General features: G+C 39.7%; 1 protein-coding gene across 7 annotated transcripts in view; it reads right to left on the reverse strand.

Annotated features, from left to right (window-relative positions):
* Positions 1–26,061, reverse strand: part of ADCY2 (adenylate cyclase 2) — a 239,302-nt gene that overhangs the window by 206,586 nt on the left and 6,655 nt on the right. For 6 of the 7 annotated variants that reach the window (XM_075494060.1, XM_075494057.1, XM_075494058.1 and 3 more), the window contains exon 2: positions 12,499–12,696. In XM_075494060.1, the coding sequence (XP_075350175.1) occupies positions 12,499–12,696 (198 nt within the window). Of the gene's footprint in view, positions 1–12,498; positions 12,697–26,061 lie in introns of those variants that run through there. The other variant, XM_075494061.1, reaches the window with a different exon arrangement.

Here is a 26,061-nt window from a genome sequence, read left to right on the forward strand (position 1 = left end):
CGGCGGTGGTGGGCTTTCGTCCTCTCCCACGATCGCTGAGACTGCAGCCATCCTCAACAAAGGGACGCATCTGGCCTGGAAATCTCACTCTTTTTTGATAAAACACGTCCCCAGAAAAACTCTCATGTAAAATCGCAACACAATTGCAAAAGTACTGAAAACTGAAACCTGACATTTTATTTAATAAAATCCCACTTTATTTATAAATCCCTAAGATATGTGGTTGCTCAGCACGGTAAAAAAAGGAGAATACAAACCCTACAACAACATAAGAGGCAAAGTTGTTTTGTTCTGCATTTCTACATTATGTGAAATCACTAATCTGTGATCGCTACTGCTAGATAAATACTGAATCACAGAAATGATGCAAATTCTATGGATGCAAATTCTATGGATCCAGAAAGATTTTCCATTTATAACTGACTTCAGTGGCCACATGTCCCTGCAACACTGTAAGATGCCATTTGCAGCATGTTCACATGGCTTGAGAAAAGTAGTACTTACTGAAATGTGGTTAAAAGTAAATAAGGAGAGGTGAGAAGAAAAGGAGTTAAGAGGTATTTAAGGACAGATTCTTTTGCTAGCCCCTCTGGAGAAATACATCCTGTAACCATCTGCCTACATCACCAATGAGTATGAAACTCTTGTGTTCTACTAGAGCATATTACGTGGTAGTAGAGAAACAAATATGATTCACACATGATAATGTGCATTAATTGCACTTTTCTGCATTTGGGGCTTTCTTATCAATCAGAATTTTGCTTTCCAGCCTACATCTCACCAAAGAAACATGCTCTTTCCTAATTTTTCTTGTGCACCAACCTGACCTTTTAATGGCATTTAATATACAAATTAATATCATGCAGACAACGTACTTGCCTTCCCTTGTCAAGACCCTGGGTCATCCAGTAGACCTGGCAGTTTATCCACATTGGACCTGACAAAGACCCAAAATCATATATGATATTCTTAAATAAGTTTCTAAATGCTGAGCAGATTCAGGTTATTGCAAGAAGAAAATAAAAAGCATCCATGTGTATCTAAGTAAGACTGTAATCTCATCTATGTGAAAGTCATTTAAAACACCATATTATACTTGGTTTATATATGTGTGTAAGTAATATGTACACACTGACAGGAACTGTCATTAGATAACATATGCAGTCATAATGGGTAATCAGAGAGTGACATGAGGAAAAAAGACTTACTCAAATCTCTACCTCATTTAATTGCGATAAGATCTTTTTTTTTAGTTCTTTATGGAAAGTAGAAGTTTTCAGGCACATGTATGTTTAATATGATTTATTTAGATATTCACCTTCTTTATACGAGAGACTGTTTAATCCATTCCCTTCATTACTGTAAATTATTTGGAAAAAAATTTGATTATCAAGACTAACAACAGCATAATAAAGAAAAATGTATACAATACTATCACATAAGAAGTACAATCCTATTTACTTAGGATCAAATCTATCCCAGATTATCAAAACAAAACAAAACAAAAATTACAGGATCTAGAAGATAAAACCATAATCTTTTGCTTGGTTATATTACCAACAAAGAGAAAAAAACCTTTGCCACACAGCTTTTACCCTTTCTTTTCTTTTTTCGGGGAGGCAGAACTGCAAGTGTGGTCAAGGGGAATATCACAGAACCCTAATTGAGCCCTCAGATATTTCAACTTGCAACACTATCATTGTCACTAACGACACCTAAAAATTGTTATTTACATAGACTCATCCGATTTGAATGAGGCAAAAAATATTGTTATGAAGACTACAGCTGGCTGCAAGACAAAAAATACAGGGCGATGAAAAATCACAATGTATTACATTGAAGAAAGGCTGTCTTCATGAATAAGTGGGAGAAGAGACAACTGTCACGGTAAATATGAGAAGGTGCAAACTTAGGAGGAAATGTATGAAAGGAAGAGCTGAAACAGGAACACAAAGGAACTGTGAAATAACCAAAACAAGCAGAAAATAGTCAAAGGACATTCGTACTACAAATGTGCAAACTGATATATTACAGAAACCATCTCAAATTGGGATATTACAACAAGGAAGAAATCTAGAAAGCACTAATGTGGAAAAAGACTGTGCAGATTACAAAATGCAAATTACTTTGCAATGCCACATGAAGACGTGAGACAGGGAGATTGTAGTTACTAAGTCATCACTCCACCTGCCATCTTGAATATGATTCTTGCAAAACAAAGACATTTGCAAATCAGGCAAATGTTACAGAAATCAGAACATTTAAGAATAGATTCAAGTTTGCCAATTTAAGCAAAGAGAATGCCCTGAAAAGTAAGATACAGAATTTATATATATATATATAGCTTAGCTAAAATGGTAGTACAAGAAGCAAATGAAAAAATGCAATCCAACATGATTAACATGTAGTCAAATTTTAAACTGTTCAAACTAACTGTGCCGGAACAATATAATTCAAGAACTTCAGATATTACACAAAATTGACGCTACTGATAAATGTGTTCTTTTACAGGAAGTTTATCATAAGCTATAAAATCAATATGAAGCTTTGTAGTACTAACAGAAAGAAAACCTTTTTCCTAATTGGCACAACAGTGCATGCTGCATTCCGTGAAAACATTTTTTTTTTTAAGCCTTGTGAATGCATGTATGTGGAGGGACAGAGGGTGGGGTTTTTTTCTCCGATAGACTGAAAAGGTTTTTCTTCCACTGTCACATATACTGGGCTGTGTGCAATTCTCTTGGCTTTTTGGTTGCTCTGAATGAAACCTCTAGTATTTCAGTTTGTTGGTTGGGGGGGGGGGTGAGGTGGGGTGGGTGGTTTTTTTTTTTCAAACATATCCCTGTCCCAGATTCCCCAGTCCAATGAAGCCCAGGCTGGGCTTTTGCTTACACTACTTAATATTCACTGTTTTCACCTGGCAAGTTCAGATGAACTGGGGTGACTGTGCCTTCTCCTTGTGCGAGTATGAGCAGTAACAACTACTGTGGTCAGACTAAGACACTCTGATCAATGCTTCTTCTTAGCACTCAAGCACTTTTTATTTTTGCAGAAGAAGCAAAACTTTTAAAAGACAAAGAGTCCTAACTGGTATCTAAGTTCCTGTGATAGTGACCCAGGAGGCTTAGCTCTTCTGCAATAAAGAAGCTGGGAGATGTTGTGTCCTTCTCCCCAGTTTGGATCTCCCAAGTAGTTACTGGTTCCCTGTTGAAAGACTGCTCCTTTTGAAACCTGCCAAAGTCCTCTTGCCTTTCCTGTTCCCAGCCCTTCTCATATCAACGTGTAAATCAGTCCCATGCATTACCTAAAGAGGTAGCAAAATCATAAAAGATAAATACTTCTGGGATTGTTTCTCTGCAGCACTGAAATGTTTTCTGAGAATTGACTATTATCTTGGTCCATTATTTTTCTCCTTCCTGTTTTTCTAGACAGCCTATTGATGAATTAAGCCAATATAAATATAAAAGCTATGTCCCAATAAACAAGCAATGCACAGTGCTTTGTATACAAAAAAATTATTTTGTCACATAGTAAAATAAAACAAAAAAATTATTAAATGAACACGAATAATCTCTTGAAAGCACATCTATTTTCTAGTTCTCAATAAATCTGCAATTTAAAATTTATCTATTATTTAACTGACATTTTAATTATACATTATTCTGAAAAACCTGAACTTAAACAGATTTGAAGTCATACAATAACACAATTCTATGACATAATTATATTTGTGCATTTAAGATATCTATAAAAATTTATTCACATAGATTTTACAAACTATATTTTTTCATATGAATATATAAAACTTAAACATACATCTTCTACAACTCATATTGAGTGAGCCTTACTACATCAAATGTATTTCTACCTCTTTATCTCTTACTTTTGTAAAACTCTACAAACAGTTTAGAGGGTTTAACCACACTGATGAATCCGTTGTAAATGCTGCCAAAAAACTTAAGATGTCTTCTGTGCTACAAAACCTCTTTCTGACATCTATCAGAATTAGGACGTGCTAAAGCCACAAAATTGGTTTAAATTCAGTTCTAAGATCAAGTTTTTTAATTTTAGTAACCAGAAATAGAAGACCACTATAGTACAAATATTTGTGACTAATTAATGTAGGAGATATATTTCTCTCATATATTTTATTTCCATTTCATTACTGAACCTGCCCATCCTTATTCATGGAGTTACCAGGATGAAAAGTATGCTTAGCACCTTGCTTGTCAACAAATTTGTAATCGGCAGACCATATCGCTTTCTTTCAAATATTAGTTAATTTAATGTAAGCAATGTTTCCTAATCTCTGCATAGCATTATAGATTTGTATACTGGCAAGTGAAACTGAAAGGTATTTCACAGCCAGCATATCACAAAGTGCAAGCACATGGGGGGAAATTCTGTTACCTGCTTCCTAGACTAAAAGAGAAGTGATCCTCTGACAATCCAGATACTAAGATTCATTTATTTAGCACAACAGTTGTGGCTAAAACTTCATAAAAGCTACAGAAACAGGGAACACCCTCAAACAAGTAAACTGAAGTCTTCTTATGCAGCTTGGAGGAAACATTTTCACCATCTATTTTATTTTTTCTTTGTGTAACAGCTCGCTAGCTGAATTATTACAGCAATAGAACCTGCAAACAGAAACAGATTTGAGACAAATGGTGAAAAATGACCAAAGGTCAGGATCTATGATGCTACACACCGTCATTACCTAATTCACAAAAATAAAAACGTAGAGTAGCACATCCAATGGCCATGTACAGGTACAAGCTTTTCCATAGCAGGCAGGTAAGCAAAGTCAAAGAGCTCAAACCAAGAGACTCACGCAGTGTGATGCCAAAACCTTTCCTCCTGGAAGTCAGGTAAACTGTCACATTTCTGAGTGGAAAACAATTCCAATGAAAGGTAAAGGCTTGCATGGCTACCCTAAATTATACTTGCTAACAAGAAATTCCGGATAGCTTCTTTAATGGTTCTCTGGTAGCTGCATCATACGAGTAATTGTTAACTAATATCTGGTATGAAATTATTAAAAAGTTTATCTCCTAACGTCAAATCAATTATTAAGCACATAAGAAGCCTTATGAATGGCTTAAATTATTAATTTCCATTTGTCATCTGGTCTCTTGACTTCAGCAACATCCAAACAATATGATGATATTTGAAATTAGTATTGCTTAGTTTCAGTACTCTCAGGAACATTAATGTACTTATTGATAAGTGTTATTTCCCATCAGAGAGAAAAATCTTGCCACATTCGGTTTTGCATATTTATCTGAGACTCACATTTTTATTGTACTTTGATGGAGTTACCTTAACGCTTCCTTTAGCAAAATTCATTCACATGACTTGCACAGCAAATATCATACTGCACACAAACTATGCAATAATCTGGATGAAATCTACAATCAGCTCAGCCTTTGTACTTAATTGTATGCTCCGAGATGGAAAAATCACTACAGGAAATGGAGTAAAGAAAAATAAACTAGAAGGGAAACAAGGGTTTCATCAGGTTCTTCTGACAAAGGTGCAGGACACATTCAGTCTGTTCTACTTTATATTACACTAAGCCTCTCTCATAAGCCTTATAATGAATGCCTGAAGAGATCAGAAATATAGCAAGATTATCATCCCTTGATGTTATAATTTTTGAGACTACTGCTCCAGAAGACTGCTGGAAGGATAAAAGACATTTAAATAGCAAAAAGCCGTGAACTTTTATGACTCAGAAAATCCATCTCTTCAGTTTTTAGATGAACTTCAGGCACAGGTCAAAGTAAATTGTCATTTAAACTAGTTCAGTAGTCCCCAGATGCACGTAGTGCGTAGGAATAAAGAACTAAAAGGATGCTCCTGGAAGTCCATGTCCCTGCTACTGAAGCCACTGAATGACTCTCAGCTAAGGTCAGCATTCCACTGTAAAACCAATTCATTATTTTAATCCTTATTATCCTGAGGATATTAGTCACTCCACAAACCCAGTGCCCTAATGGTAAGGGATTTATTCTAATTTCCAGTTTAAATTTCATTAATGGCTGGATGATTTTTTTTTGGTGCGGGTATGTGTCAATAATCTTTTATCTTCTGTAGCTTCTCCTCAAATCTGATGTTTGCAACCACGGGTTATCTGTAGATGGCAGTCACACCACTCTCAGCGTTCTTCTCTCCTGCTGATCTATACCCAAGTCAAGCTCTTCCCATCTCCTCTCACAAAATTCTCCTTTCTCCTGGTGATCTCGCTTGGCACTCTCTGCATTTGTTCCAGTTTCGGTCTATCTGTTTGAATGCAGGTGACCAGAAATGTACATAGTGCTCCCGGTGAGGTTCCAACCTTAGCTGGATACTTCGCCATCATAACTGAGTCTTTTCTGGATGGATAACCTCATGACCCAGTGACCAATTAATGCTTCCCCTCTTCATTCTGCTTGTCCCTGCTCATTTTCTATTGATGAACTCTTGGCCTATAGCTGAAATTTCTGCTGTTAGTTCCCAAATGCAGGCACCTCACATTTCCTGCTATTAAATTTCATCTAGTGGCTATTACTACGGTCCTCAAGGTCATGTTTTTCTGCCCCATAATATTCTGATCTTTTGCTGTATTAGGAATCTTTTAACTGGGTCTTCAACAAATCTAATTACAGCGGTGACATTCTGTCACCCCTCCACTAGTAAAAAGCACTAATAAAGGCAAACTTTCCCCAGAGAGCTCCCTGAGAAATTCAGCCAGCAATCCTCCTCCGGCCTGATGCTCTCTCAAGTCACACTAGCTGCCATCTCCCCTCACCTGTATGTACAGTTACTTTAATAATGCTCATCTCCTCTAGCAGTGCTTCTAGTCTTCCATTTGGCACTAAAACGGATTTATTTTTTTTACAAAACTGCTTTCCCTATTTAAAAAATAAATCAGTTCTCTTTCCATTAACAGCTATCACAATGCACTGCCATGACATACCAAAGGTTAACAATGGCACATTAGTGCTAGCAGGGTGTTCCAAGGCTCCACGCACTATTTTACTATATTAATCTACTATATTACTGATTTTAATGACTAACTGGCAGGTTTCTAATAGCTCTGCTTTCTCCTGTCTTCTATACAGATATAGCCATACCAGGCTTGATAAACACACTTAAATGTTTTGCTGTTAAGCCTGTGACTTCACATGTCTATAAAAAATGAATATTGAGATAAAAATCATCTGTTCTTGTCCTCGAATATATAACTGCAAATATGGCTTATACTTGTGGATTGTGGGTTCCTTCCTTTTCTATAACACCTACTCCTAAAGCACAGTATCATCTGCTGGGCAGCATCTTCCCCTTGCATACAAGCCTCCTGCTTTTCCTTACGTCCTTTTTCAAGTGACTGTTCACCTAAAAGGTACAGAACCATGCTCCTCCAAGATTTAGTTCCTTGCTCGGGATACTCATTCCTGATAGTCTGATTAATCTTAAACTTGAAAAAATGTCAAGTCTCCCCCGCGCTCCAGCTCCTGAGCCGGCAGTACACAGCTGACAGCAACTCATCCTTGCTTTCCTGCGCTGCAGGGACTTCACTGACGCCCGCCCTGCTCTCCTTCTCAAACGTCTCACTCCTTTTGTTTGCACTGCCTAACCACACAACGCGTTATTAATCATTTACAGCAGGGCTGACTTTAGATAAGGCAGGTCCCAAGCAAGGTGCGGAAATGGCACCCAATGTAATTCTGTATAAGGAAAATTCTTCCCTTTCTGCAGAGCCATCAGCTCGCCCCGCTGCCTAATACAGGAGTTAATTACCACAACCGCAGACACTCTGTGCAGGCCCTTACCCCCCAGCACACGATAGACCGATATCCTCAGGTGCCAAGAGAGTATTAAAAAAATGAGAATTATAAATACTAATACAGAAAATTTTGCCCGCACTTCGTAAACCAGGGCTGCTCCAAGGCCCAAATTAAACCATTCCATACTGACACATTAAAACAAAACAAAAAAAAGTGCTTTAGATTCAGCTCAAAAAGTAGCATTTAGGCTAAAAATAGCCAAACATATATTCTAAACACATCACTCTGTGGATAACTTTTTTCGGAAACCAGAAGCGTCAAATCCTGCTTGAAGTAATTTTTGTGCTGTAACTGAATATAGACAGGGAGGAACACATCTGGTGCCTGGGCTGTGCAAACGTATTTATAATTAAGTAGAATTGAATACCAAAATCCAGCAATGATAGAATTCATTAGCCTAGTATAATGCTGTATAATTACTCTCTTTTTTTACATCATCCACTGCATGCTTTAAGAGCTCTTTTTACCCACTGATATCAATGTGCTATGACATATTTACATACACCCTGTATAAAAGGCTGAGGAAGTATTAGGGATGTCAGAGGATGACATGGAAAGGCGACTGTTGTACAATAACTACACTGTCAGCGAAACAAGAGGAAACTAATTTAAATTCATTCCCTGGCATGTAACTCTACAGATAGCTACTGGATTTACATTTTGTAAGGAAAGGTGCTCCTTTCTCTAGTAGGGAAAAGTCCTAACACGGCAAAATCAATACATCACCTTTTTCCACCAGCACCACTTCCTCAGCTTGCCTGCCTTGCATTGCTGGCCCTCCACCAAACACGTCCACTGATTTCCGCACAGACCTTTCTAAGCATCATCCTTGGGTCTGTCCTCACTGAAACCATCTCCACGCATTATTGCTCACACCTTAGATTTGGAAAGAACCTCCAGCAGGCAAGTGCTCTCTCTGAGCCTCTGCATGACTTCCTTTGCTCTACTTCTTCCCTACCAACCCTGGCCAGGAGCCCCACAACTCCCACCAGACAGCCCAGCCTCCCTCCTGGGCTGTAACACAGCGTAGTGTGTGTAGCTCCTGTCGAAGCACCCAAGTCCCCTGGGCCACCAGGGATAACCAGGGGCTCCACTGCCAAGTTTGGCACCGACAGAAACTTGGGCTGACACCAACAGGAGGGGGTTGCCACACTTCTTTAAAAAAGTTTGCCAGGTACCAAAGACATTTGCCACCACTGTCCTAATTTGTTTCAGGTAAGGCCACCCACTGCCTCACTGAGGCACCCTCCACCTCCCTCTCAAGGTACTCGCTTCTCCTCATCGTGCACACAGAGGAGGAAGGGAGCTTGGACTAACTCAAGAGGTAAGTTAGTCGGTAGGGTTGATAGCGCAAATCTCCTGGCTCCTCTCGTAGCTGGGTTTGCGACTGTGCCCACGCAGCCCAGTGACAATTACAGCCTTTGGATCAGGCTCAGCAGGCAACTACAGAGCCAGCACGGGGCTTGCAGACCGGCCCAAGGGACCGAGTGACCGTCTACAGCCGTGCTGCCTTCCCCCTTCAAACAGTGCCCAGATACCTACCTGATAACAGCTTTCCCTCCAAAGCTGGAGCTGCAGCCCAACGAGAGACAAGGAAATGCAGACAGATAAAAGCAGTCTGCAGGGACAGCGAAAAGACAGCTGAAACCAATTGCGATTTGCACTTATTTCACATCAGCCCACAGGTTTCTAACAAAAAAAAAAAAAAAAAAACCAATGGCCCTGACCAGCCACCTCATTTCCAGCCCTCTACCGTTCCTGAAAGTTATTTGAGCTATGTGCCTGCAGGCTCAGGAGGAACAGCTCCACATTAAATATATATTGAGTTCATAACCAAAATAGTTTCTCTGAAGTCGTAATTTTATTGTAAACAAAAGCTGCAACAGTTCACACCTAAGGTTCCTTCAGACAACAGAGAAAAACTGCATTTAGCAGCTGCAAACAGCCAAAAGGAACATTAAAATCATTAAGCCAAAATTTAAAGGATGCGGGGTTGTCTTTTAAAGGGAGAAGGCTTGTGCACAAACGAGACAATAACATGTTCTTTCTATAAACTACGGTATGCAGAAAATTTATCTTTCAGTAGTTACTAGTACAATTAAGAAATGCCATATTTTTAACAAGCTTAGGATTCAGAAGACACGAAAGATATGATGAAAAGAGTATTTTTAAACTCTGCTGGACCAGAACAAAAGTTAGGCTGTAATTTGAAGAAAATTAAAATAAAGCACGTGTTTAGTAAATAAGTGTGCATGAACTGGCTCTTTTTTTATTTTCATTTTAATAACTTTCTAATTAGCTATGTTGACAAAGACATATTTGAAACAGAACTAATTTAAATTTTACATCATATTTCTTTTCTTTCATAAAAAGGATAAAGGAACAACAAAAGCACCCTAATAAGCCAAGCAAAATGTTTTTAAAATTCACGAAATGTAAAACTTCAGCAAAGAAACTGTCAGCGATCACTAAGGAAGGATTTTTCAGATTTGCTTTCACGTATAATTCTCGGAGAGAACACCGATTATTGACCTACGTATTCCTGACGCGGAGCAATCAAAACACCAGCATCACAGGAATACACAGCAGTGTTTTACCGCTCACTGCTTTTTCGCAAACGGTCACAAACATCAAACCTGTGATGAGTCTATTGTGGAAGGTGTCGAATTCCCGTATTTCCGTAGTTTACTCTTAACAGACACTAGGTGAAAGTATAGCTACAAAAGCGATCAACAAAACAGCGCTGCCATTGGAAGGGGGGGGGAAATGGTTTGGGGGAAGCAAAGGGTCCCACTGCTGGGAGCCCAGGACCTCCGACTCCCAGCAGTGGCCAGGGGCCACCCCGCCAGATGCCGAAGACGCCTGCACGGTGCAGTTAAGCCCTGTATCTGCAGCCAGGTCCAGGATTTCTGGAAAAGCCTGGCCCGCTCTGGGCTGGAGCCCGCACAGCGCTAGGCGAGGCAGCTGCCCGGAGCCGGCTGCTGCTGGCAGAGCAGTCAGTGCAGCTCCCTCCCAAATATCCTCTTCTCCAAGCAACGCTTGCACGCAAAGCAAGGAGTGGACTGAAACATCAGAGGACTTGTGTCCTGGCAACCTGCAGGAAGACAATGCCTTTCCGCGGAGGTCTGCAGCCCTTCCTGCCTCCCAGGGCCAGCCACGTCCCTCGCATGCTGGGGGAATGCCTACATTTTTCCTAAGAGGAAAGCAAGGCAGGACAAACCATCTTCACAGGCTAAATACAACCCCGGGACCGAGACGTCGGCATCCCTCTTGGACTTCTTTTATGCCACGTGCTTTTGAAAATCGTTATCGATACCTTTCAAATAACAAAATTAAACTCAGTAGAATTTGCAATGAACAAATAATATGGCCAATTAAATCTTTGCCTCTAAGCTTGAAAGCCTGACGTATTCTAGCATGACATCCCGCAACTGGCAATGAAAGTAAATAAAACGAAGAAGTAAAACCATGGGAATTATCTAGACTTGATATCACAAAGATACAGGGACTTCCAGGGTGAAATCTGTATCTAGAGAAAAATACTACATGTTTTGATTTGCTTTTTATTACATGCAAGTGTGGCCTGGTTTGGTAGTTTCAAATACTTAAAAAAAAAAAAGGCAGGAAGGTGGTTTCATAGCTAATTAATCCCTGAACCTTCCAAGAAAATGAGAATATAAAAGTCACCCACAAAGGTAAGGGCTCTAAAACTAATATTACCAACATACACCAGTAATTTAAATCATTCGAATTAAAGCTTTTAAAGGAACTACTCGCATACTTAAAGTTCAGTATTTGCATAAGTCTTTGCACGATCTGAATAACAAGTCAGAGAATTTGTTTCAAGTTTATCTTAAAAGACCTAGAAGGCACCCCAGATACAACACTACCATTTAAAGGTTATAATAAACTCATGTGATCAGCATGAAATTTTCAGAAGACATATAGATATATTTTAAAGCTTTTTTCCGTCCTTTGAAGGGTTTTACAATTATTATATCAGGAGTATTCCCACGTAGAGAGGCTTGGGAAAAGGAAAAGGATACGGCAGAACACAGAAGAATCGATCAGGCGCAGCACTGGATATTGCACATCATTTATTGATATTTCAAAAGTGCTGCTACTAAAATGCAATTATATTTTTGCTTTGTCTTCATTACAAAATTTTAAAAATGTGAAGGGTACTTCACTGTTTCTCTACTCATTTATTTCCCTAGAAAGGCAAGGAAACTCCCAGTCCTTTTTTTCTCACACATTGCTAGGGAACATCTTGAAGACCACAGAAAGCCTACACTGAGAGCTCGAACATTTTAAGCTGAAGAAGACAGCGTCAGCAGTCTTGAACAAAACTAGCATTTCTGCCATGTTAATTGGTCACTAGAATCAAATATGTGCTATACAAAGAGGTTGGTGACTGGAATCAAATGTTCATTATGCAAAGGAGCTTAAAAATATAAAAGCAAAATCCTTCAAATATTTCCATATTCTAAGTACGCACATCTCTTCGGTATTTATAAAATAGATGCGAGGAATCTCAGCATGCAAACACTTAGTCACAAAAACATTTTATGAGATGTCCCACAAAAATTAATGTGAATACTTTTGCATAGAATGGTTCTTGGAAATGTACCCAATGAAGTAAAATTAATAATAATGACAGTCTTACCTGGTCCCAGGGACAGATGATTCCTCCAAAACACATAAAGAGATATCCCATAGCAACAAGACATACCCAGACCACCAGAGAAAATATACGAAGCAGCTTCTTAAATACAGGTTCTACGCAGACAAGGATAAATATAGCGAAAAAAATTGCTAGGGCCGTTGGAACAGTTATTAAAAATGCCACATGGTCTTCAATTTCCTGGAAACAGAGGAAAATGAAAAGGAAGTTAAAAACTAATGTACTTAAAGGTCAGACAGCACTAACATACTCCAAACTGACTGCACATGGAGAGCTCAGAAAGACATGGCTGAATATCAAGTGAGATGAATCAAAATTGGGTTTCTTTCACTGTAAGAAGCTGTTATTTGGAGTATTAACTTCATAAACAACTATTAACCACACTACTGCATCGTACTTCTTTTACTAAACTGAGGAATTGAAGCACATTGAGAAAACTGTAAATCACACTACAGTGATGCACCAGGCCCGTAAGACTGAGCGAACTAAAAGGCAAACCCCATCTGCAGAAGTGGCATAGCCTTTCTGCTCCAGAATTCAAAAGATTTCTCTGATTAGTGTGGTTTGCAGGTGAAATTCAAGCACCCCCATTGAAGACTGCAGCTGTCAGAATGGCTCCCAAATCAACTACGTGTCCATAACTCCATAAAAGCCTTTTTGACAGTGGTATTTGCCAGGTACTATACATTTTGCTTCTGTTTAAAGTATTTATCTGGAAGGATGGGCTCTATGTTACATATATACATTTTCTCCTAGCAACTGCTTACTTCAGAATGCACAACACCACCCAGAGCAAGGACTAGAATCTAACTTGAAGTGAGATTCAGAATAAACAATATTTAAATTTATTTACAGAACTTACATAGAAGTTACTACACTAATATCTTTAAATCATCTAGTGATGGATGCATTAAAAAAGGATAAATATTTGATTTTATATTCCTGTATGTGTTCAAAAGTACCTCTGGTTGAAGTACAACAGCACTATATCAAAGTCTGGTCATAGGATCCCTACTCATTCTGGCAGCTGTTACAAATTTTAACAGCCTCATTTGTAGCAACGAGGATTGCAAAAGCAGGCCTCAAACGCTGCTGTTGCAACAGCATAAAATCGTCCACTAACCACACGCTTCATGCAGAAAAGCCTCATATCCATTTATTCATGCTGGTGAAATCTTGGGAACAATCTGAAAGTATCTATTTGATGATTTGTAAGACATCTAAGCATAAAGAAATAACATTTCTTTTTCCCTAGTTTTGTAGTTACTTCCTTCGTGCCCTGATAAATCTTGTTTATTGATGGTTTTTCAATTTAAATACGTCACATTTTACTCAAAAGCTTTTAGATGTGACTTCTTTTCCTTTCTTATAAGACTTCTACAGTTAGAGCAAAACTAAAAATTTACAAGTAAATTTGTAAATTTACAAAAATGTACAAATGCTGTCAGCATTTTTTTTGTTTCAGGGGGGTTTTTTTTGGCCAGATCTAATAAGTTTTACAGCCCAACATCTATTGAGTTTTACAGCCCAACATCTATTTTTTTTTTCGCCAGATCTGATAAGTTTTACAGCCCAACATCTACTGAGTTTTACAGCCCCACATCTTTTTTTTTTTTGCCAGATCTAATATGTTTTACAGCCCGACATCACTTGCTGTAAGGTTCTTTCCCCTTCCTCTCCAAAATTCTTTGTTTTCCTTGCGGTCCTGACTGCACTTGTACCGGACATGGCAACACCCGCCTGCTGCACCGGGCAGGTCTGCCCGCTCCCCGCTGCTGCAAACCCAGCACCCATGCCTGCACCTACCCCAGCACCGGGCAGCCCCGCGCCAGGAGCTGCTCGTACACACAAACCCACAAGTGAACCTCAACAAATAACCTCCGCATTTCAGCAGAAGATGAGAGGCACGGATCGCCTCTCTGCGGAGAGCGTTAGCTGAGGCTCTGCTGTGTGCTGACACTGGCAGGTTCAAACCAAGGGGAAACACCATGATGAAAGGCCATGTCTTACTGAAAGTCCACATCTTATTGTGCAGGCTGCAGATTATCTTTCACGTACCCCACCCTGCCCGACAACAGGCAGCTCATCTTTCAACTCTTCTTATTCTTTCTTCCCTTTTAAATTTATGAAGTCACACATTTAAGCAATTATCATTGCAGCACTGATGGTCAGGATATAAGCAAAAGAGTCGAGAAACTGTAAGTGACGGTGCTAACTTTGAAGTGCAAACAGTCATCTTCCAAATATTAAATACACACATTAAGGCTTTCAAGCACTCGGGTAGTCGTACTGAAAACAAATTTATGGGCTTAAAGTTCGGCACATCACATTTATGGGCTTAAAGTAAGTGTCCACATGAGTACAGAGCTGTATGAAGTAAGATACGTGCAATCTTGCATAGTAAGAGACAAAATATAAAACCTAACTACTAGTAGTAAGAGCTACTGATTTATGTCTCTGAATTTTGTGATTTTTGATCATTCCCATCTCTGAAATTTGTTTCAGTGAATTGATTAGTAATGTCACAACCAGTGTCAGCCCAGATAACACCAAAAGCATTTAACTTCGACCTTTGACTTCTGCACTTCCAGGTGGGATTGTAAAACTCCTGTTACAAGGTCAGAGGAATTAGTCCCTTCACAGGTGACAGGACAACATTACGCTCCTTGCACCATCTGTCACGCAGTCAAGGTCGCAGCACCGAAGGAACCTGCAAGCTCCTGGAGGAAGCCGAGACTCAGGAAAGCCACAGATTTAAATACTGGCAAATTGGTATTTCAGTGATAACGATCAGGATACAAATATATTAGTGAGAATATCCACATGTACTTTAACAGCACGCTTCTCCATTTCAGTAAAAAAACCCAAAGTATTGTGCTTTCTAGGGCAATCTCGCTTCAAAACAAATCAACAATATTTAGATTTCAGTTTAGAGCATATATAGCTACATATTTCTATATGTATTCTATCATTAGATCGAGCCATCAAAATGTTTGTTGCAAATTAACAGCAACAGTCAACTTTCTTTTTTTAAGCCTACACTGATCTCAACACTGAGCTGAGCCATTTTGATCACTAAATCTAAAATTTTATTTCTGCTTTCACGCCTTCTCTGGCTGGGTATCGCACAATTTCGCATTTTTTGTTCGTATAAACATATGCAGGACAAAAACCAGACCACAGTGTATCAGCTCCTCATCACGGGTAACTGCATGCAGCCTCAGTGACTGCAGCGGGACGTCACCTCTCTGAGCGGACTGCAAAGCAACCTGCTTCCGATGTCGCAAGCTGCTTGCATCTCACCGTACGCTGTGTGAATTCCAAAGTAAAACTGACATTTAAAGACAGAGTAGTATACGCATTCGGCAATTAAAAAGTATATGAGGAAACAATTGTTACTACAATTCAAATCCCTTCCAGAAAGCCTTAATGTGGACAAGGGGATTTTTCACAATCCTGCCTGTAAAATACACGCTAATGTCAGGTCAACAAAAGCAGGCTGTGTGAGGCAGGGGTTTATTTTGGAAACTACTTTTAACAATATTTTTCTATTACTTCAGAGGAACTAAATGTTTATGAAACTGTAACTTGGAGAGCAGGACATTGAAAACTTGTAGCTTCCTGATCAATATCTGCAATCATCGGTGTGTTTAGCAGGTTAAAAGATGATGTTGGGTGCAAAGACAAATCCTGACGGCTAACTGTTCTGTTTCCCTAACCATTTCCCAAGGAGGTGGGGGAAAAAAAAAAAAAACCAAAACACTTCCCTTCTTTTTTGTTGCTAGTCTCAGAAATTAAAATACACCAGAGCTAATGGAATTAAAATATCAGCATGACGCTTTTGAACATAATGGCTAAGCCTGCAATACATGGATCTTGCCTGACAGCTCTGTCTTCCTGAGTGTTTTCTATCTTGCTGTCTTTTAATTACTGAAGAAATTAAAAAGTCTACTGTTAGAATTTTTTCCAACCCCCATAAATTCTTCAGAAGTCTGTGATAATCTTATCACCACTAAAATCTGAAGAATCACTTCCACTCATCTTTCCAAGGCCCACAACCTTCTCTCATTCTACATCCTCTCCTTTCCTTTTTGCAGATAATGCCATGCCCTCAGTTTAATTTTAAACAGCAAAGCTGCTGTAGAGCACTTCACTGTTTTATATAAAACCATACAGCTTGACAAAGTACTCTCTAAAAATGAGCAAACGAGCATTTAAAATACCAGTTTTAGCAAAAAATCTTTTACCATGGTCCCTCATTCTTTTGGTACGTTTTCCTTCATTCTTTTCATCTACTGGAATTTGACAGCAGTTTATATACAGAGGACTCCTGCTGGGATCTGAAACACCACACACTTTGAATTAACTCGACCCATTTACTGTATTAAATTCCTACTAAAATCACTTTTTGCCGAGATCAATGAAACACTTTCTAAATGTAAATATAAAAAAAAGTGAGTAATGTTCTTCAGACATTAAAACTATGTATGATTTCATACATTCATTTTCAAAAACGTTGAGTGTTAGAAAAAATGTTACAGGGCTCAAGAATTATTAACTTACTGACCTCTCTATCAAAACAGGACATCTTCCTTTAACCAGACTAACTGACTGAAAGAATCTATAGCAAAAATTGCCCACTTTTCCTGTAAAGCCTCTTCCAGGACTTCAGAGAATTAGAAAGATATTCAGTAGACATACCATCACCCTTCCCTTCGTAAAAGTGGACAGCGTTTCAATTCTCTAACACCTCAAGAAATAGTTCTCTACAAAGCCAAAAAGCTGCAAAAGTCTTCTGGCTACTTGTGACTCTTATCCCATGGTTTTATATTTCAGTGATTTTGCTTACGGCTGACTGCACTGTGTGCCATCTGCTAGACAGCTGGAAAAATCTCTGTTTTATTAGGAGGTGCCGTGCCCTGCTCCTGGCCAAGTAGCTGTACAGCTTCATCTAGGACTTCATCATTTAGGACAACAACTGAAATGTTTTGGCCCGCCATCTCAGATTTCTTTTCCATCAATTCCATCATTATTAGTCCATCTTCACTTCATAAATGGCGCAGTGTCTTTAAGCCCAGATGCTGTTTCCAAGCCCACATGGTATTTTCTGGATCCACAACTTAGAAAAACTCCTCTGCCTTCCGTGCCCACCATTTATCTTTCATAACACAAAGCTTTGCTTGTTTTTCTTGCTTAGCTGCCTGGTTAGAAGCTTTTTCGTGTGCCTATTTTTTTAAAAAAAACTTTTATTGAGCTTTGTGCAACATGTTCAAGGACACTAGCAGAAAATTAATTGAACTGTACCTTTTAATCAAACTGTCCTGAAGTTTGTGTCAACGAAGCTTTTGATTTTCACTAAGGCCCTATATAATTGCATCCCTGAGATTTTTTCCCTCTGATTCAGCATTCCCTGTTTGGCTTGGCAGATCAATGATAACAGCATCAAGCTCAAATCCAGTTGTTTCATGATGTCTGTTGTCTTGAGAAATTCAGTTCTCTCTATTAATGAGTCTGATGTGCAGTCTACACTCGCTGTTAGCACACAATGCTATTTGACTCCTCACTAGTCCACAATCGGTCCAGCAATTTGCACATCGCATGTATCAGGTAATTGTGACCAGCATTACAACTGCCAAGCTGCTGCGTGATGTCATATATAACCAGCAAGAAGCAGTTCTGCATTCATGGCTAGATTCTAGATCATTTTGTGTTTGTTAGCATATTGTGACACTATTAAAGCGGTAAGACTTCATTCAAATCCTTCAGATGACATTCTGGTCACCTGGAGCCTCTCCTCAAACTTAAAAAGTCATGAACAATGCGCACTGTAAAATCCCCCCCGTATGAGAAATGTGGCATTTTGCAACAGTGCAATAACTCTGCTGAAAACAACAGGAACTGTTCTTTGACTTCACAGCATCTGTCCTAGTTAGGACACAGGACTAACAGTGATAGTACCGTGACCAGCCACGTAGGTATTGTGAACACCCTTCTGACCACCTGTGTGCTTGACCACAGTGCCGAGCACTTTTTGCCAGTGGATTCTTTCTAGTGAGTCCAACTACAGATAGATGTTGTTCATCTTCTCACTTGCTCAGTAGAAAACAATTGCATCCAGATTTTTCCAAGTTTGCCTGATAGCTATGAGTGAACCTCGCCTGCCTCAGTGTTGTAGCAATGATTATCAGGAACACAAAGTCTGACGTACCAGAGATCACAGACTTCTCTGCTTAACGCAAAAACATCAGACCTCACAGAGGGTTTGGAAAGGCTCCTTGGAGGTGCTGAGGAAGAGTCAAAGGCCACGGCTGCTGTGCAAATAACAGGAACATAAGGAAGGTTAAAAGAAAAGTTCTGGAGGCAAAATATTGGTTGCTAGTGAAGAAGCAGAGAACTATGGTAACATTCCCATTCTCCCAAAACGAGACAGGTTGACAAGCAAAAGTTCAATAAGCAGCTATGAAAATGTGTTAAAAAGGGAATTCAAAGACACAGGGAAATTTTGGGAATAAGGAGGGAGCCTCTAGAAGGTAGCTTATGAGTTTAATCTAAACCAGAAAAGAATGAGTTTGGTGGCACTTCAAAGGTCATAGGAAAGCACTCAAACTGAAGAGGTTATAGAAACATAGTACATGGTTTAAGAGAAGCAGTAATGTCATGGAGGTCTGTAATTCTCAGCTAAAGGAAACGACAGAAGTTGATTAAACTCAAGCAAGAAGGAAATGGCAAAGAAAAGCCAGAACAGACAGACTCTTTTAAAAATGTTCCAGAGAAATAAAACACCCACGTGAAAGTATACACTCTTCTATATAAACACTAAAAGCTTAAGAAGCTAGATGGAAGAACTAAAATGCCTGTTGTTAAAACAACATTATTTACACAATAGTCTTACTGAAAACTTGGTGGAAAAAAGACCATCAGCAGAATACTGAAAAAGCAGAAAGACTGAAAGCCATACACTTCAGCAGGGATTGAAGAAAGGCTTTTATTAACAATCTAGGAGAATCAACAAATAGCATGAAGTCCCTATGAACCAAGAAACTAGACTGAACAGCAAAGGCTTATCAAAACAGATGACCTAGAGGACTGGCCATCCAACCAGGATGGAAACTATTTGAGATTCTATGAAACGCAGAGATAAGAAAAGCTGTCAGAGAAGAAAACACAACAGGACAAGGGATACTTCAGTGACTCCCAGCTAGAATGGCTAAGGATCGCAACAGCAGATGGAAACTGAGACCACTGTCTATGTCTCATGCACAGCTGAAAAACAAAACAAACAAACACACACCCATACAAACAAAGAGAAAACCGTCCATCTGATCTCAAGAAGTGGAAAGAAGCTGGTTCATAAAATATTACTATTGAGGAGCTGCTTTATAACAATGACAAAGCTTGTTAAGCAAACAAATTAAAAACAAAGCCCAAGCTCTAAAATTGAAAGGGGGAGCTAGAAGCTTACAGATTAAAATCTTTGTAGGTGGCCTGAAGACACTATAAAACTCAGAGGCACAGGCCAAAAGCTAATGAATTCCCAAAAATGACTTGAGAAAGACCAAAACACAACAAGAACGCCTGAACAGCCAAGCAGTGAAGCTTCTAAAAACTATCGTAAAAAAAAAAGAGGAGATAATAAAAGGGATCATAAAATTTATCAGGATTACTATAAAGACTCAGTAATGCAGGCCAAGAAAAGAGCTTGAGAAATAATTTTTAAGAGTATAAAAATAAGTAATATATTCTTTTTGAAACTTCATCAGGAGTTGGCAGCCTGATAAAGGACTTCTAAGGAAACAGATGATGCAGGTATTAAGAAGACCAGTTAGAGAAGAGCAAACTGCAGCAGAAAGGGTTTGGGGTTTTTTTGTATCTGTGTTCAGTGTGGGGTAATTCTCATTCCAGAATAATCTATACAGGGGGAACATATCAGAAGATCTGTCTCAAATTGAAGTATCTGTATAAGGCATTACAGACAAAAGCAAGAACAGGAAATGTAAAAAGAATCACCACAAGCAGATAGGGTTCACCAGAAAGGGCCAATGGGACTCAAAGGAGAAAGAGCTAAAACTGTAGTAACACGTAACCTCCACCCAAAAGTGCCCCGGTATCCAAAGACAGGAATGTGATGTGACGCTAGCCCCTCCTGGGATCCCTCTCAAAGACTAAGGGAAGTAACAGTAGGTCTCGTATCTATCCTGGGAAAATTTGTTAAAAACAAAGGTCCCAAAGTGCCCACAAAAGTCCTCAGGAATCCTAGGGCATATGTTGTTCGGCATATGCATACACAATTTGGGAAAAGGGGTGAACAGCAATTTGACAAAGATGAGGGCCAACTATAAAGAATTACAAAAGGATCTCATAATAGTAACTACTGAGCAAGAAAATGGCAGGTGAATTTCAGTGGAGGTGTATGTGAAGTGACGCAGCTCAGACAAAACAATCTTAATTCTATACACCTGACAACAGGCTCTCGGTTCACTATTAACACTTATAAATGGGGATACTTGCTGTTTATCATAGGCAGACCCACGAAAACATCACTTTGGTGCTCACTAGCAGTCAAAAAACCAACACAAAATGCAGAACATAGAAAAAGAATAAACAGAGAGAACATTATGATGCCACCTCAATGCATGATGAACACCATAAACAATTCTGGTCCTACCACCACTTCAAAATGAATACAAAAAGAACTAGAAAAGATAGGTTTCCAAGGATGGTCAAAGCTGCAACACGGTGGCTAGATACTGATGGAGTAACATTTCGTTTTAAGGTTTCTCTTCTCTGCATGGAGTGAGCACAACTGTCCTTTGATACAGCTTTTTTGATTTTTAAAGGTAGTGTCCATCTCAGACCAACAGGGAACAAGCTCCACTTGAGCTACCTGCATGCAAATGTGTAGCCAGGGAACCCCATGAGCCTGTGACCATTCCTACTGTATCGTATGCCATGGGATGGAGGACAGACACCTATCCCTGCCAGAAACGCAATTAGCAGAATCAGGGGGTGTGTGCTCATACATTTTATATACATAAATATGCCCTGTGCAAACCTCATGCACCCAACCTGAATGGGGAGCAGCTTTTCCTATTTCTTTATACATCCTCATTTGCCCCATTGGCAGTTTTCTTTCTCTTGGTTTATTTTCCATTAGTTTGTATCCTCTTATCTTGTTAACCACATCATATAAAATCTGTCAGTGCATACAAGCATTTATTTAATGAGCTGGGGTTCAGAGGGCCCACAGAGGGTCAGGGAACGTGAATGGGACTGTAATGCCTTTCGGTCATCCAGCACCATCTCAATCTTCTCTTAGGCTGGCAATTATCAAAAGTAGTTCTACTTTAAGCCATTTATCAGCCTATGAAAAACAAGATGGTCCAACCCAGTTACTAGTGGCTACAACACTCAGCTGGTGCACTTACAAAATTGCCCTACCCAATGACACTAGCTGGCAGCCACAGAAGATAAACCACGTCCCAGAGAGCAAGGGCAGTTAATTACATTCTGCTCCCTGAAGTGTCCCCTTCAGAAAAGGGCTGAGACAATATGCAGCAAAGCGAGCAGAAGTTTGTACTCTGATGAAACTAATTATTTCAGGCTCCAGAGCTAATTAGCACCTACTTACACCATTTAGATTTTTTTAATGTAAATGCAGTGATCAACATATCCTTCTTGCATGCTTTATTCTACATGTATTTGTTCTGAATTCCTCTCCAAAAATGTGGCTTAATAACTTAGTTTAGCTTATTTTTCAGATGTTCTCAAAATCCTTCCTCCTCTTATTATTATCAAAATAATCTTAAAGAAACTCTCCAATAAATACAACTACTATTTATACAACATCCCAAATGTGGATACACAAAGATAAATTGAGTAAAACACTTATGAAAAAAGTACGCTTTGCAGTTAAATATATTCAAAATATGTCATTCTTGAAAGGACTCCATCAGTTAAATGTTATAGATAATACATTACTTCACAGGACTCAAAGACATGTTTTTCAGATTAGCCACAATGTAACACATATTAAAAGTGAAATTATGGCCTTCCTTGTACCCATATAGATCTGTGGAAGTCAGAAATACTGAAGTACTCGTTCAATTCTTTGAGCTATTTAATACTGACAGTTACATACTTTGGCTGTCACTTTTAAATCAAAGCTAAAAGGTGGCTTTCCCTCACCACTTTACTCCTGACATAATAACTTGAGAATCTGGCTGTAATCAAGAAAAAATGTCAAGATGGAACTTGCTTAAAAGTAAGGATCACAAAATTTGAACCAGGGAGCACATGAGTTTCAGCACATGAGGAAACAAGTGCTCATTTTAAAGGTCTGTTTAATGAAGAAAAAGGTAAGCTTAGGCTTCTTTCTCTACTGGGTCTTTTAAAAATACATTTTGCAAGAACATTCCACAGATTTAACATATCAGCATAATAAGGTAACATGAAAAATAGTTTTAATATTGAAAAGTCACTACTGTCATTGTGTAATTACTTTTCAAGTTTTTCCTAAGGTTTTGCAATTACTTACTAAACACAGTTGTTATCGTCACAGAAAAGGTTCTTAAAGTTTAATCCCCTAAAGACACTTTCTACACTCTCATACGTCTCTCAGTTCAACTGACTTCAAACCAAAGAGATTTCTTATTTCATTTTTGACTCCAGGATCAGGCCCACGTTCTGCAGTGGGTATTACTTCAAATAAAGGTAACCAACATCTTAACTTACATTTGAAATACAACTGTGCCAAATAACAGCTCTATAAAGGAGCAAAACTTCAGACACATTCATATGAAATAGAGCAAAAGAGATTCTGCAAATCCAGGCATTTCTATTCAGTGCTAGCTGAGGGCTTATTTAACCAGTACTGTTACCCCATTTCATTAAGGCACAGCTAAGAAAATACTAAAATTCAAAGAAATCAAAAACAATCTAGTAAATTGCTTTAGTGTTAAACAGACGTCGCATCACTTGAAGTGTCTGAAATCCCACCATCTACCAGTTAGGCTTGGAAATTGCCTGGACTCACTAGGGCAGAAAACAAGCCCAAGTGAAAGACTATGGCCTCTTTCTGGCAGAAGCTAGTGGGGTGCCAGTGGGGATTACAGGACTACAGGACCCGCTACTGGTCTGGACAACCTACCCCCTCTTACATCTTGACCAGAGTGGACTGTGCTCAGACCGCTGTGCCACTAGAAAGGACCACCACAGTTGGCTGCATCAAAGAAAGGGAATCCATCCACCTGCCAGGGTATATAAAAGCAAGAGGAGCCACTTACGAGGAGCAGCTGAGGGAACTGGGGTTGTTCAGCCTGGAGAAAAGGAGGCTGCTTAGGGGAGACCTTATCGCTCTCTACAACTACCTGAAAGGAGGTTGTAGCAAGGTGGGGGTCGGTCTCTTTTCCCAAGTAACAAGTGATAGGACAAGAGTAAATGGCTCAGGTTGCGCCAGGGGAGGTTTAGACTGGATATTAGGAAAAATTTATTCACAGAAAGCATTGTCAAGCACTGGAACAGGCTGCCCAGGGAAGTGGTTCAGTCACCATCCCTGGAGGTATTTAAAAGACGTGTAGATGTGGCACTTGGGGACATGGTTTAGTGGTGGAATTGGCAGTGTTAGGTTTAGGGTTGGACTTGATGATCTTAAAGGTGTTTTCCAACCTAAATGATTGTATCATTCTATGACAGCAGGAGCACTAGCAAGCAGGTGCTGAGCCAAGTTCAAAGAGCATCTGTTTTCCTAACACACCTCTCAGGAGAAATAAGGTGTCCGAGTCTTCAGCCTGAATTCAGTCTTGCTGGAAAAGGAGCTGGAGGAATCTAGTCTTCCTAGAACTTTGCTGCAGGGCTGACCAAAGTACTAGCAAACTGGAGACATGGATGGGGAAATTTTACCTGGAACGGAAGGAGAGCAATCCCACTTATCCAGTCAGTGGGCAGGTCCACTGTGCATGCCATAACATTTGGGTTCTTTAAGAGGTCCCACAGCACACAGTTCAGCTGCCTGAGGAGGCAGGTGGAAAAAGCAAGTTCTAACTACTTTTGCAAACCCCAGTGAGTGGCTCTGAAAAGCCATCAGTCCACATGGGATCTTATGGGACTATCCAATGATCAAACACCAGACTGGTTGCACCTGGAGCTATAAGGGAAACACATCTGGGCATTAGCACATCTTATCCCAGCCGCCCTCTGGAGCACACTCTGAGCACGCAACCAGAAGCCATTGCTCCTGCACTCTGGAGCACATCTTCCAGGTGAGGGAAACTTCAAAACTACAACCATGGATGGTGGAAGAAGTGGATGCCCAGACAACAGACCTGAGGGCAGGGCTGAGAGGCCAGTGGTGATGGGTGCTGCTTGCTCTGCTTCTGCCAGACACAAGCCTGGAACAGGTTCTCACCAGGAACAGCAAGGGACTTTTATATCACGTAGGCACCACTAAGAAGAAGAGTTCTGTTTAGAGACAAGAGATAAAGAAAATGTTTCTATACAGGTTGGAGAAACAGACAAATGGGAGGATAAGCGTAGAGACAGCCTCACACTCCTCTGCACAGATGGTGCGATAGTCCCTTGAATTTTCAGCATCATCTGAATAAGGTTCAGTGTCCGGAGATTGCTTATTCAAGATATAAAAATAAAAGAACTGGAGAATAAAATGTGTGGAGCTGGTTTTTTTTTCAATAGCATCAGGAGTGATGCTCAACAAAAAAAAGAGAAGGCACGGAAAAGGGGCAGAACTGTGCTAATTCACTTATTTTGGGGTCCAGATCTCCAAAACCAGAAATTTAATCTGTTGGCATCTTCTCATCATCACATATCAATAAGGCTTGAGCTGAGTCAGTTCTTTCTGAAATATACAGAAGCCACTGTGGCAGCACTTAGCTTGTTTGGGATCACAGCTTGGCGATGGCTGGGGATGTAGGCACAGGATGAAACCCTACAGGTGTTCAGCTGCACTTTGTTCCCATGATGCTGGCATACCCAGCCGCTCAAGAGATGTGCAGATCACTTCTATCTGGGTTAAATGTCCAGCCACCATCAGCTTGGAGTGAAGCACAGTGCAGTCTGGAAGATTCCAGTGACTGCTACCATTATAACGAGAAGAAGTTTTCTTAATCACAGCATAAACGTAGGGACTGTGATCTCTGGTTAATGTCCTTAATCGAGGAGACCTCTTGAAGGCTCAACCAAAGAAACCTATTCACCATTTTTATAGGAGTTTTAAGTTACCCACAAATGGGTCAGATATCTTCGTCCACAACAAGGAACTTGAAACTGATTTAAAAAAATTTAAGCAAGATAAGCAGACAGGTATTCACAGGTCCATGGCAGATCCACTATGAAGTTGCCAATACATGATTTGTGAATCTACATACCTGGCTTGATGCTGATAAAGACAGCAGACAATCACAGCCCAATCCATCATCTGTCTTATTCCCATTGCACCGCAGTAAGCAACAGCTCTAGTCAGTATGTTATTTGTCATTTTTGTCAGCTGCAGTAATGAATAGGAGTTGTGGATCCACCATTTTGAGTCACAAT

Source organism: Mycteria americana, chromosome 2, assembly GCF_035582795.1.
Source record: "Mycteria americana isolate JAX WOST 10 ecotype Jacksonville Zoo and Gardens chromosome 2, USCA_MyAme_1.0, whole genome shotgun sequence".
Lineage (NCBI taxonomy): Eukaryota > Metazoa > Chordata > Aves > Ciconiiformes > Ciconiidae > Mycteria > Mycteria americana.